The sequence below is a fragment of the Rutidosis leptorrhynchoides genome, unplaced genomic scaffold (genome assembly GCF_046630445.1).
Source record: "Rutidosis leptorrhynchoides isolate AG116_Rl617_1_P2 unplaced genomic scaffold, CSIRO_AGI_Rlap_v1 contig599, whole genome shotgun sequence".
NCBI lineage: Eukaryota > Viridiplantae > Streptophyta > Magnoliopsida > Asterales > Asteraceae > Rutidosis > Rutidosis leptorrhynchoides.
Window position 1 is genome coordinate 1 of NW_027266819.1, and position 13971 is coordinate 13971.

The 13971-nt window shown below is 38.2% G+C and overlaps 2 protein-coding genes across 2 annotated transcripts; both read right to left on the reverse strand.

The window, feature by feature from the left end:
• Positions 1-3381: 3381 nt before the first annotated feature.
• LOC139884751 (uncharacterized) lies at positions 3382-11046 on the reverse strand. Its single transcript, XM_071868738.1, has 5 exons — positions 10012-11046; positions 5420-5701; positions 5157-5326; positions 4386-5072; positions 3382-4294 (listed from the first exon to the last, which is right to left on the reverse strand). Exons 1-5 carry the CDS (start codon positions 10981-10983, stop codon positions 3382-3384), a joined length of 3024 nt encoding a protein of 1007 aa, XP_071724839.1. The 5' UTR covers positions 10984-11046.
• Positions 11047-11896: 850 nt separating this feature from the next.
• LOC139884752 (toll/interleukin-1 receptor-like protein) lies at positions 11897-12427 on the reverse strand. Its single transcript, XM_071868739.1, has one exon. It carries the CDS (start codon positions 12425-12427, stop codon positions 11897-11899), a length of 531 nt encoding a protein of 176 aa, XP_071724840.1.
• Positions 12428-13971: the final 1544 nt, after the last annotated feature.

A 13971-nucleotide genomic window follows, 5' to 3' on the forward strand; every position in this document is an offset into this window, starting at 1 on the left:
CTAATTGAGCTAGGGATTTCTGTTAATGATACGCAACCTCTTAGATATAAATCTCCAGATAATAAAACAATGAGATAAAAAAGCATGCCATATTTTTAATAATGAAATTCACAACCACACATGTACAGGGTTCACATAAGAGGATAGGATCTCGGCCCTCATCCGGATCATGCTCGGGATCATCATCTCGATCCTCCTCAGATCTTTCACCACTAGGCTCATTTTCTTCAAACTCTTCATCTCCTTCTTCTTGCTCATCCTCGACTTCAAATGCCGGCTCGTCTTTGGGAAATCTAGGGGCCTGAAATATTATCCCACAACCGGGATGAGACTATGTCTCAGCAAGTTCTACCTCCTAAGACCCGATTAGTAAACTAATATACCTTAGGACTACCTATGCACAACACGAGTCAGATGACTTACCTGGCCTCAGATTCCACCTACATATTAGCACATATCAAATAGGCATCCAAGCAATCGCATCACTGATCGAAGCATCGATCAAATCGACCTAGTCGATTACACGCCAACAAGACCACTCACGGTCATTTCCATTTAATCAATTAATTCATAACATCAGACCCAAGCAATGAATCACATCAAATCACACTCAAATCGAATCATCAATCAATTGATCTAATAGATTACATATCATCAAAATCATTTCCGATCATTTCAACTATTCCAACTCAATTCCAAATTATGAATCACGGTCTTTAAGACACAATTTATTTATAGGTGGACTTTCTTAGATTTAGTGGCTTTACGGCCCCACTCGGCACTTTCAAGATTCGATGGCTTTACGATCCCACTCAACCCTTTTCAAGATTTAATGGCTTTATGGTCTCACTCAACCCTTTCAAGATTCAATGACTTTACGGTCTCACTCGACCCTTTCAATATCTGATAGATTACGGTCCCACTCGACCCTTTCAATATCTGATGGATTTACGGTCCCATCCGACCCTTTTTACGATACCATACTCTGTCACCGAGCCACGTGCATTCTCCAAGAAGACATACTAAGTCTCCGAGCCACGTGCATTCTTTAAGGCTACCTTTTCGCCAAAGTGACATATCCAATCACCGAGCCACGTGTCCTTCCCAGGTGTCACTCCAATTCACTGGGCCACGTGCATTCTCCAAGTGATTTATTAACTCACTTTTGATACTAACAACCAATACCCAATAATTTCTCAATCAAATAATTAACAATCATTTAGGAATATATCCTAAAATTCCACATTTAATTCAATTTGGCATGATTCAAAGCTCAAATAAATAAATGGACTACACCACGACAATTAACATGAAATTCCAGTCACCCATCCCGGTGGAATTTTTGGAAAATAAATAATTAAATAATTAATTTCGAAAATTAAATAAATAAATACAATAAATTCAATTTAACACAATATATAGCTCAATTAAATAAACGGATTGCACCACGATCATCAGCATAAAATCCCGATTACTGCCCATCACAGTTGAATTTCCAAAAAATAAATAATTAAATAATTAATTTAAAAAATTAATATTTAATTCCTAAAAATTTCATTTAGGCCCGAATTGCCTAATTAACACCCGATAAGGGTCGAGAAAAATCCCAAGAAGCATCCAATAAATACTATAGGCAATTATCTATCTAAGTACACTAACCACCTAACTAATATGCAATGCAATCAACTAATAATCGCTAATACATTCTAATCTAACCACCTAATTACACTTAACTAACATTAATCAACCTTTAAGTATAATTAGCAAACTAAGAAGGCGTTAGTGAACAAAACTTACACAAAATGACGAGGTCGACGTGAGGATCGACTTTCCTCAAAGCGAGCCGAGCATCCGGGCTCAGGAAGACAACTAAAATGGGCCAAAACCCCACTGTCATACCCATTTTCTGCCTTCTCTATGCACTGCTAGTTGAGGCAGTTCTGGCATCGGTTGAAGCGACCAAGGGCGGCGGAGGGCAAGGCGAGGCTCCGACGAGGCCAACGGTGGCTAGAGTTGGTCCGGTGGCAACCTGAGGTGGCCGAACGAAATTAAACCGAGGCAGAATAGGGACTGGACAGCAGCTCGATCGAATAGGGTAGACGGCATACGGCAGGCGAGTGTGAAGCGTACGGGACGGCGGTGGTGTTGGACGACGGTGACGGCAGCTCCAGTGCGATTGCAACTCCTTCAAGCGACGACGGTCGCTGCTTCTGCTTCTGCTGGTCAATTCTATTCGAACCCGAGGGAGGAGGGGGTGGAGGCACGCGGATGGCAGCATGGCGGCAGGCTTGGGTGCGCATGAGCAGCTCTAGTGACTTGTGGGTGTGCGATGACAGCGACGAGAGGCGGCGACGGCAGCTCAGTTTTTGCCTTCCACGGTGTTAAGCAGAACCAAAGAGGAGGAAGGGACCACGACGGGAGAGAGAGGAGAAGAAGAGAAAACCGGTTTCTCCTTTCCTCTCTCACTCACTCTCTCTCTCTCTCTCTCAGGTCATCCATACGTGGGCCACTACCAGTTATCCACCCTTCATTTTTGGACAAAAATGCCGCTTCTAAAAGCATCTAGGTAGGTTAAGGTGTTGGGTAAAGGTGGCATACGAATTTGCTATTTTTCCCTCTTCAATCTTACTCAAATTTGTTCACTTCTCAACAAACAATTTCAATTGAAACCTAAATAAATCCATCAAGGTATCCTTGTCCATTTCATGACTTTTCCCATCATATAATCCAACTTGCATCCCAATTTCATAATAAAAACGGTCCTCTACAAATTCTGATAAAAAACGGCCCTAACTCAACTTTTTCCCAAAAAGTCTCGGTTGTTAGAAAAATCCTCTGAGACTAAGCCGACGTTCCTAAAATGACCTGTGACATGACAGAATCTTCAATTTCTACAATCGGACTTAGATTTGCGGTTAATTTCACTCGGACGTGTTTCGAGTGTGGCATAAACTACCGGGTAGTTTTCAGAACTTTTTAGGACAAATGACCCGTGGTCGATTTTCTTCGAACCATGATGAACCCACTCGACACATTGGCGACTCTCGATTGTCGTAAAAATATCGAAGATTCAAATACAAACACAGGGCATCAAATGACAGTAAGATCAAATTAGTGCTGGTCGATGAGAGTTTTCCAATTTAGTGGAGTCACCCACGATCAGTCATTCACCTCAGTCGAACCGACCTATCTCTGATATCAAATCGATTTTATACGGTGCTGCAATGATCTCTAAAGATGAGCATGGTCGAAAAGTCGATTCCTAGTCTTCTCAAGTCTATCTGCCTTAAAGTCCTTAATAGTTTGCCCAGTTAGTCTAGTTATCTCGTGAGTGACCAACTTAGAGAAAAACACTGTAATCACATCAATGAAATGCCCAATTTATCTCATCAAAATTAGAACCTCAAAATCTTCCAAAATCTGGATGTCACAAGAAAGATTCTCAATTAAGCTACGGATTTCTGTCAATGACTCGCGACTCTCTACAATAATTTGTTTAAGGGAAGAAAGATTCTCAATTAAGCTACGGAGTTCTGTCAATGGCTTACAACTCCTTAGATAAAGTTGTTCAAGAGAAGAAAGATTCCCAATTGAGCTAGGGATTTCTGTTAATGACTTGCAACCCCATAAATGAAGTTCTTCGAGAGAAGAAAGATTCTTAATTGAGCTAGGGATTTCTGTCAATGACTTGCAATACCCTAGATCAAGTTTTTTTAAAGAAGAAAGATTCCCAATTGAGCTAGGGATTTCTGTCAATGACTCGCAATTCCCTAGATCAAGTTTTTTCAGAGAAGAAAGATTCCCAATTGAGCTAGGGATTTCTATCAATGACTCGCAATTCCCTAGATCAAGTTCTTTCAGAGAAGAAAGATTCCCAATTGAGCTAGGGATTTCTATCAATGACTCGCAATACCTTAGATCAAGTTTTTTTAGAGAAGAAAGATTTCCAATTGAACTAGGGATTTCTGTCAATGACTTGCAATAACTTAGATCAAGTTCTTTTAGAGAAGAAAGATTCCCAATTAAGCTAGGGATTTCTGTCAATGACTCGCAATTCCGTAAATAAAGTTGTTCAAGAGAAGAAAGATTCCCAATTGAGCTAGGGATTTCTGTCAATGACTTGCAATTCTTTAAATAAAGTTGTTCAAGAGAAGAAAGATTCCCAATTGAGCTAGGGATTTCTGTTAATGACTTGCAATTCCCTAGATAAAGTTCTTCAAGAGAAGAAAGATTCCCAATTGAGCTAGGGATTTCTGTTAATGACTTGCAATTCCCTAGATAAAGTTCTTCGAGAAAATAAAGATATTGGAGAGGATAAAGATTTCCAATTGATCTAGGGAATCCTGTAAATGACTTGCAATACCCTAGATCAAGTTTTTTTTAGAGAAGAAAGATTCCCAATTGAGCTAGGGATTTCTGTCAATGACTCGTAATTCCCTAGATAAAGTTGTTCGAGAGAAGAAAGATTCCCAATTGAGCTAGGGATTTCTGTCAATGACTCGCAATTCCCTAGATAAAGTTGTTCAAGAGAAGAAAGATTCCCAATTGAGTTAGGGATTTCTGTCAATGACTCGCAATTCCCTATATAAAGTTGTTCGAGGGAAGAAAGATTCCCAATTGAGCTAGGGATTTCTGTCAATGACTTGCAATACCTTAGATCAAGGTTTTTTAGAGAAGAAAGATTTCCAATTGAGCTAGGGATTTCTGTCAATGACTCGCAATAGTTTAGATCAAGTGATTCGAGAGAAGAAAGATTCCCAATTGAGCTAGGGATTTCTATCAATGAAATGCAACCACTTAGATGAAGTTGTTCGAGAGAAAAAAGATTCCCAATTGAGCTAGGGATTTCTATCAATGACCCGCAACAACTTAGATGAAGTTGTTTGAGAGAAGAAAGATTCCCAATTGAGCTAGGGATTTCTGTTAATGACTTGCAACCCTCTAGATCAAATTGTTGGAGAGAAAAAAGATTCCCAATTGAGTTAGGGATTTCAACCAATAAACAACAAGATTCGATAACTAGATACTCTAGCTTCCTCAGAGAACAGATTGAAATAGGAATCTTTGTAATGCTAATAGAATTTAAAAGGAGTTCTTTTAATTCTTGCAATTCCCCCACTTCCTATGGTAGCTCTTTCAGATTATTAGAATAAGACAAGTCCAAAGAAATTAGGCTCTTGAGTTTGCCAATAGAAGGGTCAACTTGCTTCAAATTGTAACAACTGGACAAGATGAGAATCTCCAACTTTGTGAAAGCCAAGAGATTAGGAGTATATCTCAACTCCCGGCTATATGAAAGGTTGAGAACTTTTAGCTGCTTTGCCACCTATACAAAAGAGAAAAAGCTGTTAAAAAGGAGTTTAATCGGTAAAACAAAACAAAACAAAGATCATAGAAGATGTCTTTGTTTCCATCTTACCATGATCGAACTCCATCCTCCCCAATCACATGTAAGCTTGTTTTGTGACAATTCCAGCACCACTAATTTAGATAGATGCAAATTGATTGCTGAAGAAAATATATCGGGTTCAATGTATGACAATTGAAGCCATCTTAATTCAGGAAACAATTCATTAAAATCTCCACTTATGGTTGTCTGGCATAATGAAAGGAACCTTGAGCCCGGTAAGTTTTTAAACAGTTCACTTGTGCATGTAGAGGAATTGCCACGAGGCCAATCATCGAACCAACCCCTGAAACTCTGCATATCAAATCAATCAATTGAGTGTTTGAATCGACTTCTAATTTTTTACTTTTTCTTTTCTAAACCCCATACTTTCACAATTTGTCATCTTTTTACCCTGGCCAAACATAAATGTTGATAGAAAAACACACACATACAGTATTTTCATAAAAATTTTTAAAATTCAAACAATATTTTAAATAAAAAGAACACTTTTAATTCAAGTCAAAACACCTCAATTCTTACCTGTTGCTTTTTTGGAATTTTGTAGTGCATGTACTTTGATTTTTATTAGGGAAAAAGCCACCAAAAACCCCCAACTTTGCCTCAAGTGACAGATTTACCCCAAACTTTGTTCTGTGACGTGAAAAATCCCAAAGTTTGCTAACTGTGACACATTTACCCCAAACTTTTATTTGTAACACAAAACACCCCGAACTTTCATTTGTGTGACACATTTACCCTAAATCATAAGTGTGTTTTGGTCTTTTTACTTTTAAAAACTTTTTTCGTTTTTTTCTTCTTCTTCTTCTTTCCCTCCGTCGGCCATGGCGAAGCCGGCGTTCGGCAAGGGCCTCCCTCGCCAGATCTAGCAAGGGCACCCCTCGCCCGACGCAGGCGAGGGCGGCCCTCGTCAGCGTAGAGCGAGGGCCTCCCTTGCCAGATCTAGTGAGGGCACCCTCGCCCAACGCAGGCGAGGGCTGCCCTCGTCGACGTCGGATGAGGGCCTCCCTCGCCTGACGCCGGCGAGAGCATCCCTCCCCATATCTAGCGAGGGCACCCCTTGCCGGCCCAAGCTAGCCTAGGTGAGGGCGGCCCTCGCTTGACATCGGCGAGGGCAGCCCTCGCCGAACACCAGCTTCCCTCCGCCATGGCCGGCGGAGGGAAGAGAGAAGAAGAAAAAAATAGAAAAGAAAAAAAGAAGAAAAAACAGAAAGAATAAGACGAAAATACCCTTAATGGGGTAAATGTGTCATAGTTAACAAACTTCGAGATTTTTCACGTCACAAAACAAAGTTCAGAGTAAATCTGTCACTTGAGGCAAAGTTTGGGATTTTTTGTGGCTTTTTCCCTTTTTAGGGATTAAAGTGGAAATACATGAAACCTTTTAAAACATACAAATGTTAAAGAGTACCCATGGGTCACTTGTTAAGTAGCTAAGTAAACACCTGATTTTCAATTGGGTTTTTTTTTTTGGTAAAGCCTGATTTTCAATTGGGTTAATACCTTGAAAAACCCAAAACTGGTACACTTGTAACAAATTTACCCCAAACTATTTTTTTGAATATGAAAAACTCCAAACTGGTACACCTGTAACAAATTTACCCCGACTGACCATAAAAAAAAACCTAAACTGGTTCATTTATGACAATTTTACCCTAAATTAATTTATTCGACCGCAAAAACCCTAAAGTAATAAATTTGTGACAAATACACCATCCGTTAAATTGAATTAATACCTCAAAAAATCACAAAAATTGTAAATTGTGACAAACGGAACGTAAAATCGCAAATTGGTATAATAGTCAATTGTTACGTGTCATTTAACTTAATAATTTAATAATAAAGTTTAACGAAAACTAATAGAGGATAATTTTGTCACAAGTATACTAGTTTGGGATAAATTTGTCAAAGGTATACCAGTTCAGGGTTTTTGGTGGTCTAAAAAATAGTTTGAAGTAAATTTGTCATAGTTGTATCAGTTTGGGGTTTTTCAGGGTATTGACCCTTTTCAATTTGTTAACTATTGTTATTAAGTGTTTAACCATGCTTTAGCATTTGAACAATATTTTAGATTTTGACGGAAATTGGAAGAGAGCTGGCTTTAGACCAACTAAAAATGAACTAATTAACTTTCTTACATGGTGTTATAGTTAGATTAAGGCCTTAATATATGGAACAGTAGGTTTGTCGATGTTGGGCAACATCTTTTGGCAAACTCTGCCACACGAAACTTTATGGAAAAATCTACTTATGTTACCTAAACAGAAAAGTGAAGATACGTATGTCCATTTCCCAAGACTGGCACCATTTCTTTTCGCATCTTATAAGTCAAAAGTACCGCTTAAACTTTGTTGCTAATGGAGATCATTTAATTGGAAGAAGATGGTGACAAAATCCCAGACGGCTTGATTGACATTAACAACAATACTTTATTATTTTTCTCCCGAAAGCTTAGCTGATCAGTGACCGTATTGGATAACGTTCGAGTATCGAAATTTTAAATCTCAAACTTTCTATTGGATTAGCATCTCGAGATTTACCCCAAATAAATCAAGCCACCACTCAATCTACACATTGACATGGCGTAAACGTTCAGAGGAACAGACTGAAATGCCCATAACAGAGATCGCAAGTAGCCAAAGCTACTGGTCCGTGGCTGGGCCTCCAGCAAGACTCAGTCGCTTGAGTGGCGTAGCCGTGCGATTCTGGATCAAAGCGGGCACCTAGTCACGCTCGGTTGGGCGTGCGATTCTGGATCACAGCGAGCACCTGGCCACGCTCAGTTAGGCACTAAGGAGACATGTCTTGTGAGTTATTTTTTCTTTGCAATTTATTCTATGGTCAGGTTCTTTAGGATTTACCAAAAGCAATATAAGTTACAATTGATAGTTTTCTCAAAGATTTGGCTGAAATGTTTGAAAGGCAACCCCACACTGCTCATTTAGTGGTCAAAGAATCGCTTTTGTGTATCATGATATGGGTTGATTCCTTGCACTATTAAGTGCAAATAATTTCCTATTTGAACCGTCCAGTCGGCCTTAATTAAGCTTGTGTCCCACCTGGCAATGAGAGTTAATGGAGTATTTCACCATTATGGAACTTAGGTAGCCATTAGTACCCAGACCCACTTTTGTCAGATAGGTTTTCTAGAGGTATGTTGATGTAAATTATCGACACTCGTTTTTAGCATGGGCATGCTTCTCAAGAGGTGATTAGAAGTTAGAAATTAGTACCCATCTGTTAACATGCACTTCTAGGACAGAGTAATTTCAAGCCAAAAGTGCCCCTCACTCAACCTGTTCAAGAAAATGCATTTGTAACACAAGCAAAATTCGACCAAGAAATTGTATTATTTTTGTAAATGCACTTTGCTTAATGTCCACAATACTCCATACACATGCTACGCGCATGTTATGTTAACATTATGCTTATTTTTATGTGAACATTGTAACTTAAACTCTTAAAAATAAGAAGAGAATGGTGATAAAAACTGGGTATGGTACAACATGTTGATGAAGAGAATATTATATAACCATTAAAGGTGGGGGATGTGTTGGTTAGAGAAGGAGTACTCCACCAAAGTGAGACTTCACTCCTCTGCCGTACTTTTTATTAGGAGAATCCTTAAATAATAGTAAAATTGGAAGGGACCTAAAGTGACACCAATCTCATTTCTATAATAGTAAAATTGGAGAGGAAAGAAATGTTTATTAAGAAAGGCGAATGAACAGACAACGAGAAATGAAAGAATCAAAGAAGGGAAAAAAAGAAAATCCACTCTTTATCACACACCTAAATCCATGAGATGAACAAGGTCAACGTGATCCGACCTTAAAAACATTGTAAGTATTTTCCCTATAAGATTCTTAAGGTGATTTTTGCCATCATAGCTATTAAGACACAAGAAGAATGAAAAGAGATAGATATACCTCGTGGGAGGAAGAGGTATCTTCAAAATCAAAATGGAAAAAAATAAAATAAAAGGGTATCAAACATTGATTTCCTAATTCATAGGAGCACCACAATACATTCGATTGTACTAGAAAGCAAGCACCTATGATAAGTGTGAAATTTTTCTTTAGCGCGACTGATTTGGTTAATTATTAGTTATTATAATCAACTTATTGTCGTACATTACCATTTTGAATGAAAATTCAAAACATCTTCATTTATCTGATCTATGATGTATATGCTTCATCTTAATTAAATTATTGTAGTCTTTTAGATTATCAATAATTTCAAGTAGATATAAAATTACATGCTTTTAGTGAACGAGATTTTCAGTGTATAATCGTAGTTAAAGAATCTTAAATTGATTGCAAAATTAAGTTTTTGACGGATGTAATTTATATCAATGAATTTGGATCAAATAATGTAACCTTTTCATCCTCGAGACACTTAATCCAATTATTATCACAATTTATCTAAGGGGGACATAAATGGGTGTATGAATAGATTTTTTCCTAAAGAGAGTATTAGATAAAAGATTAAAATGGACATAAATGGGTATCTGCTCATATTAGATAGAAGATTAAAATGGATCACATTAAATTTATGGAGTTATGAGAGAGAGAGAGAGAGAGAGAGAGAGAGCCATATGTTACCTCCATTGAGAGAGAGCCATATGTTACCTCCATTGCCATATTACTTCTCAAGGCTTTATCTTCGAGCCATGGCTTTAGACATCTCTCAGGCGGTTGTCGTTGGTAAAAGATGCTCCTTCCAAGATCTCTCAATTGGTCATGCATCCTAAACTCACCACGATCTCCAATTTTTATTAAGCACCTTAGCTTCAACTCTTTAATTCCAATATATGGAAAAAGCTCACAGTCCTCCCACATGTAACTAGCATATTTGCTATTTTTGCCGATTAAAAAGCAAGCAATATCCAGAAAAATCTCCTTTTGTGTAGGTTCCAATGCATCATAACTTATCTTCAATGTCCTTTGGACATCTCTATCCGGTTCATTTCTTAATTTCTTCAGCACATCTTGCCATACTTTTCCATCTGTTTCTCCATACAAGTATGAACCTATGACCTTGATAGCTAAGGGAAGTCCGCCCATGGTGGACAAGATATCACCAGAGATACCCTCAAAATCCTTTAGACAATGGCCCATGGAAAATGCATGTCTTTTAAATAAAGACAAAGAATGTTCCACATCTAATTCTGTCAATTCATACTTGTAATCTACCTCGAATTTAGGTTGATGAAGAACGGCTTCATATCTAGTTGTAACAATGATGATGCTTTTTGTCGAAAACCAATCACGTTCTCTAGCCAAAGCATATAGTTGATCTCGGTGATCAACATCATCTAGAAGAATGAGAACCTTTATTCCTTTAAATCTAGATTTGATCAAACTAATTCCATCATCAACTTTACATACTCCACGTTCATTTGACAGTATTTCCTTAATTAGTAGATTTTGTAGTTCAAGAATGCCTTTGCTATGAGTTGTTTCTCGTATATCTGGAAGGAAGCTACAACGCTCAAATTTATTCGACAATTGGTTGTAGATGACCTTGGCGACAGTCGTTTTACCGATCCCACCCATGCCACATATTCCTATCATTCGAGCATGACTCGCAGGAATGTCTACCCAATTCTTAATCTTGTTGACATGATCATCAACTCCGACTAAGTGCTCCGGAACATCAAGCTGAAAATCATGTCTCAACTTGCTCATAATAGTTTTGACAACTTCTTCCACTAATTCTCCTTCACGCCTGTCAAACAACAAACTCATCATAACTTCATAATTTTCCGTAATCTCATCAAAAGACACCCACATAATATGTGAAGGATGGATGAGACCAGTTAACATGCAAATGTCTTGGTTTTACAAATGACAATATAGGATGATGGTGTAGCAGTCATTTCATTTCCCCTTCTTTTTATCTTCCGATAGATAGATCTTATTGAATTAAGATACGGTGGTGCACCTAACAAATTAAGATTCTTTAGAAGTAAAGAGTTTGTTATGAGGCTAATGGTCATTGATAGTTGAAGGATAGGAGGTCAATAATTTTTGTTGCAAAAAGTTTAGGAGGACAAGATGTTATCCCTCTAAGACCAGTGTATCCCACATGCCTAAATGGAGGACTTGTAATTAACTTATAGATCGCCTACCAATGAAAGTTACTGGCAACAATGGGTGTTAAACCTAGACATGATATGTGTGAAGCAATAGGAGGTCAATTTGTCCGATGGTTACCAAGCTTTGGAAGATTGAGTAAGGGATCCTAAGGTTTTAGATGTTGTTAGTGTAGGTCCAGGGAATACAAGTGTTTGTAGTCTATGGGCCACTATGGTTATTCTTTGGGACATTTTGGGATGTTTTGTAAGCTTGTAGTGGAAGCAATTCATCCATATGACATTGGTTTTGCTAAATAGCAAAAATTAGTAAAAAAAAAAAAAAAAGTGCAAGTAGAAGGTAAGTACCCATTGGCAAATTTTTCAGATTCCCATCCATTCAAGTAACTCACTTATGTAAGGGCTCGTTGACCTTCCTGAATGTCCTCCTTATCAAAACGCTTCTTACGCAAATGGAAGGCCTCCCCAAACTTTCCATTTAGAGACCGCACATCTGATGGTAGCACTTTGTAAAAAATGGGCAACACTGTGTGCAACGTGCTCTTCTGGTAGTCCATGATGCGTACTAGCTCGCGGAGGCACCATTTGCTCGAAGCATAATTTTCAGAGATGATGGGGATTGAAATCTTAGATCGCATGATAGCATTGAGAATCCCTGAATTAAAATCCTTACCAATTTCAAGGCTATTATCATCCTTGAACACAGAAATCGGTACAGTCCCTACACTGATCAGACTGCGGTAGAGGTGATCAGTGAATTCGTTGCGAGTATCGGAGCCTCTAAAGCTCAAGAACACATCGTATTGATCGCTACCTCCTCCCGTGGGTATCGAAGGGACGGACAAAGAAGCAGATGCTCCATCAGTAATCTCTTTCTCAGCAATCCTTCTCTTTTTCTCCCTCGGACTTTGCCTTTTCTCCATAGAAATCTTATAGACAAAAATGAAGAGATGATGCCAACCTGCTGCACAAGAAGAAGTGGATAAGCAAATGAAAAGGCAGAGCACGTGCTTTCTGGGAGGAGAGCATATGGTTTCTGAAAGATTTCGAATCCAAAATGTTTAATGATCAAGTCAGTCTGTTGACTAATTGAATAGTAAAAGTTGACTTAGGCGCGCATCTTTTCTTTCCAATGAACCGCGCTTTCTCGTCAAGGCAACATCATTGGGTTGTGTCCACTCATGGACTAGAAAACAATGGCTAGTCTTCATCTCTACATGCGTGCTCTATAGTCAAGGCTCCTAATCTTTGGTGGAGAGCACATGCATTTTGAACGATTACTAACACTAAAATGTTTAATGAAGAGAAGATGACTTCCTGCTCCACTAAAAGATGTAGATAAACAAGTGAAAAGGCTAGATAGAAAGCACCTGATTTCCGAATGTACACAATATTTAATGAATGAGTTTTCTTTTGGGGGGGGGGGGGGTCTATTGATTAATCCAATATTACAAGTTGTTGTTTTGGAGCAGTGCAATGCACATCTTCCCTTTCCCATGGACCTCATCCTCTTGATGCATGGACTTTCCTAACCGAGGAGATTTTCATTAACCGTCTCTTATTGTTTGCTTACAAATTAAACATGTCGCCCACATGTAAAATTAACTAAAGCTAACATGCTGATGCCTATATTTCATTAGGCATTCTCAAATGCATATACCCCTAATGAATCTCAACTCTTATATTATGTGGTTTTCACATGAGACTCAATAATAACAAAGGTTCAGATTTATTAAGGTCATATGCACTCGGGTCCTCTAGGAAAATTTTCATATTTGCTCCAATCATGCCTTCGACCAGTGTTTTAATGTAAGCATCTATTTGAAAGTACATGCATATACGTTGATCTCTGCCTTCATCAAAGTGCTGATTATTTTATTTTTTTTTTTGGTAAGAATCAAAGTGCTGATTATTGATATTCATAAAATCTAATATCAAATCTTTGTAATCAATTGAAAAGGAAACAACTTAAAGAAAAAAGTAATCAAATTTGCGAGTCATTAAATAAGAAATTGTCATTTAAAAATTAGAAAAGTGAAGCCGAAATAGGCAAACTCTTTCTCTCTAAGCATTTTCGTTCGCTCAATCTCAATGAGAGTTAGCTTTTGACCCAATCGAAAAAAATAAAAAATAAAAAATTGAGAGTGAGCTCTCCCCCAGCAATGGTAGGCCTTCCCGAGCCATTCTTGCTAAATGGGTCATCCATGTCCATATCCTCGCCCTCATTAGTAATGGTTTTTTTCTATTTTTCTTATTTTCTTCATTTCCCTAACCTCCACTGATTAAGTTATCAACTCTCTCAGCAGCATATATTCCCAATGCCCTCCTGAGTTTTCTCCTTGTTTAGTTCTTGTCCTGCCACATCCAAATGTCTGACAATATGGGTGGATTTAATGAGGGGCTAAGGGTGCCCTGCCCCAGCCAACTCTCGGAAATTATGCTTAAACACAATTATTTAAAAAGAAAA

Bases quoted from the DNA above. Each gene is read 5' to 3' on its own strand.
- LOC139884751 (XM_071868738.1), bottom strand. From the start codon at position 10,983: ATGATAGGAATATGTGGCATGGGTGGGATCGGTAAAACGACTGTCGCC. The intron at 5,702-10,011 runs GTAACATATGGC...TTTGATATGCAG, and splicing joins ATGGCTCTCTCTCAATGGAG to AGTTTCAGGGGTTGGTTCGA. The intron at 5,327-5,419 runs GTAAGATGGAAA...TCTTTTGTATAG, and splicing joins GAGGATGGAGTTCGATCATG to GTGGCAAAGCAGCTAAAAGT.
- LOC139884752 (XM_071868739.1), bottom strand. From the start codon at position 12,427: ATGGAGAAAAGGCAAAGTCCGAGGGAGAAAAAGAGAAGGATTGCTGAG.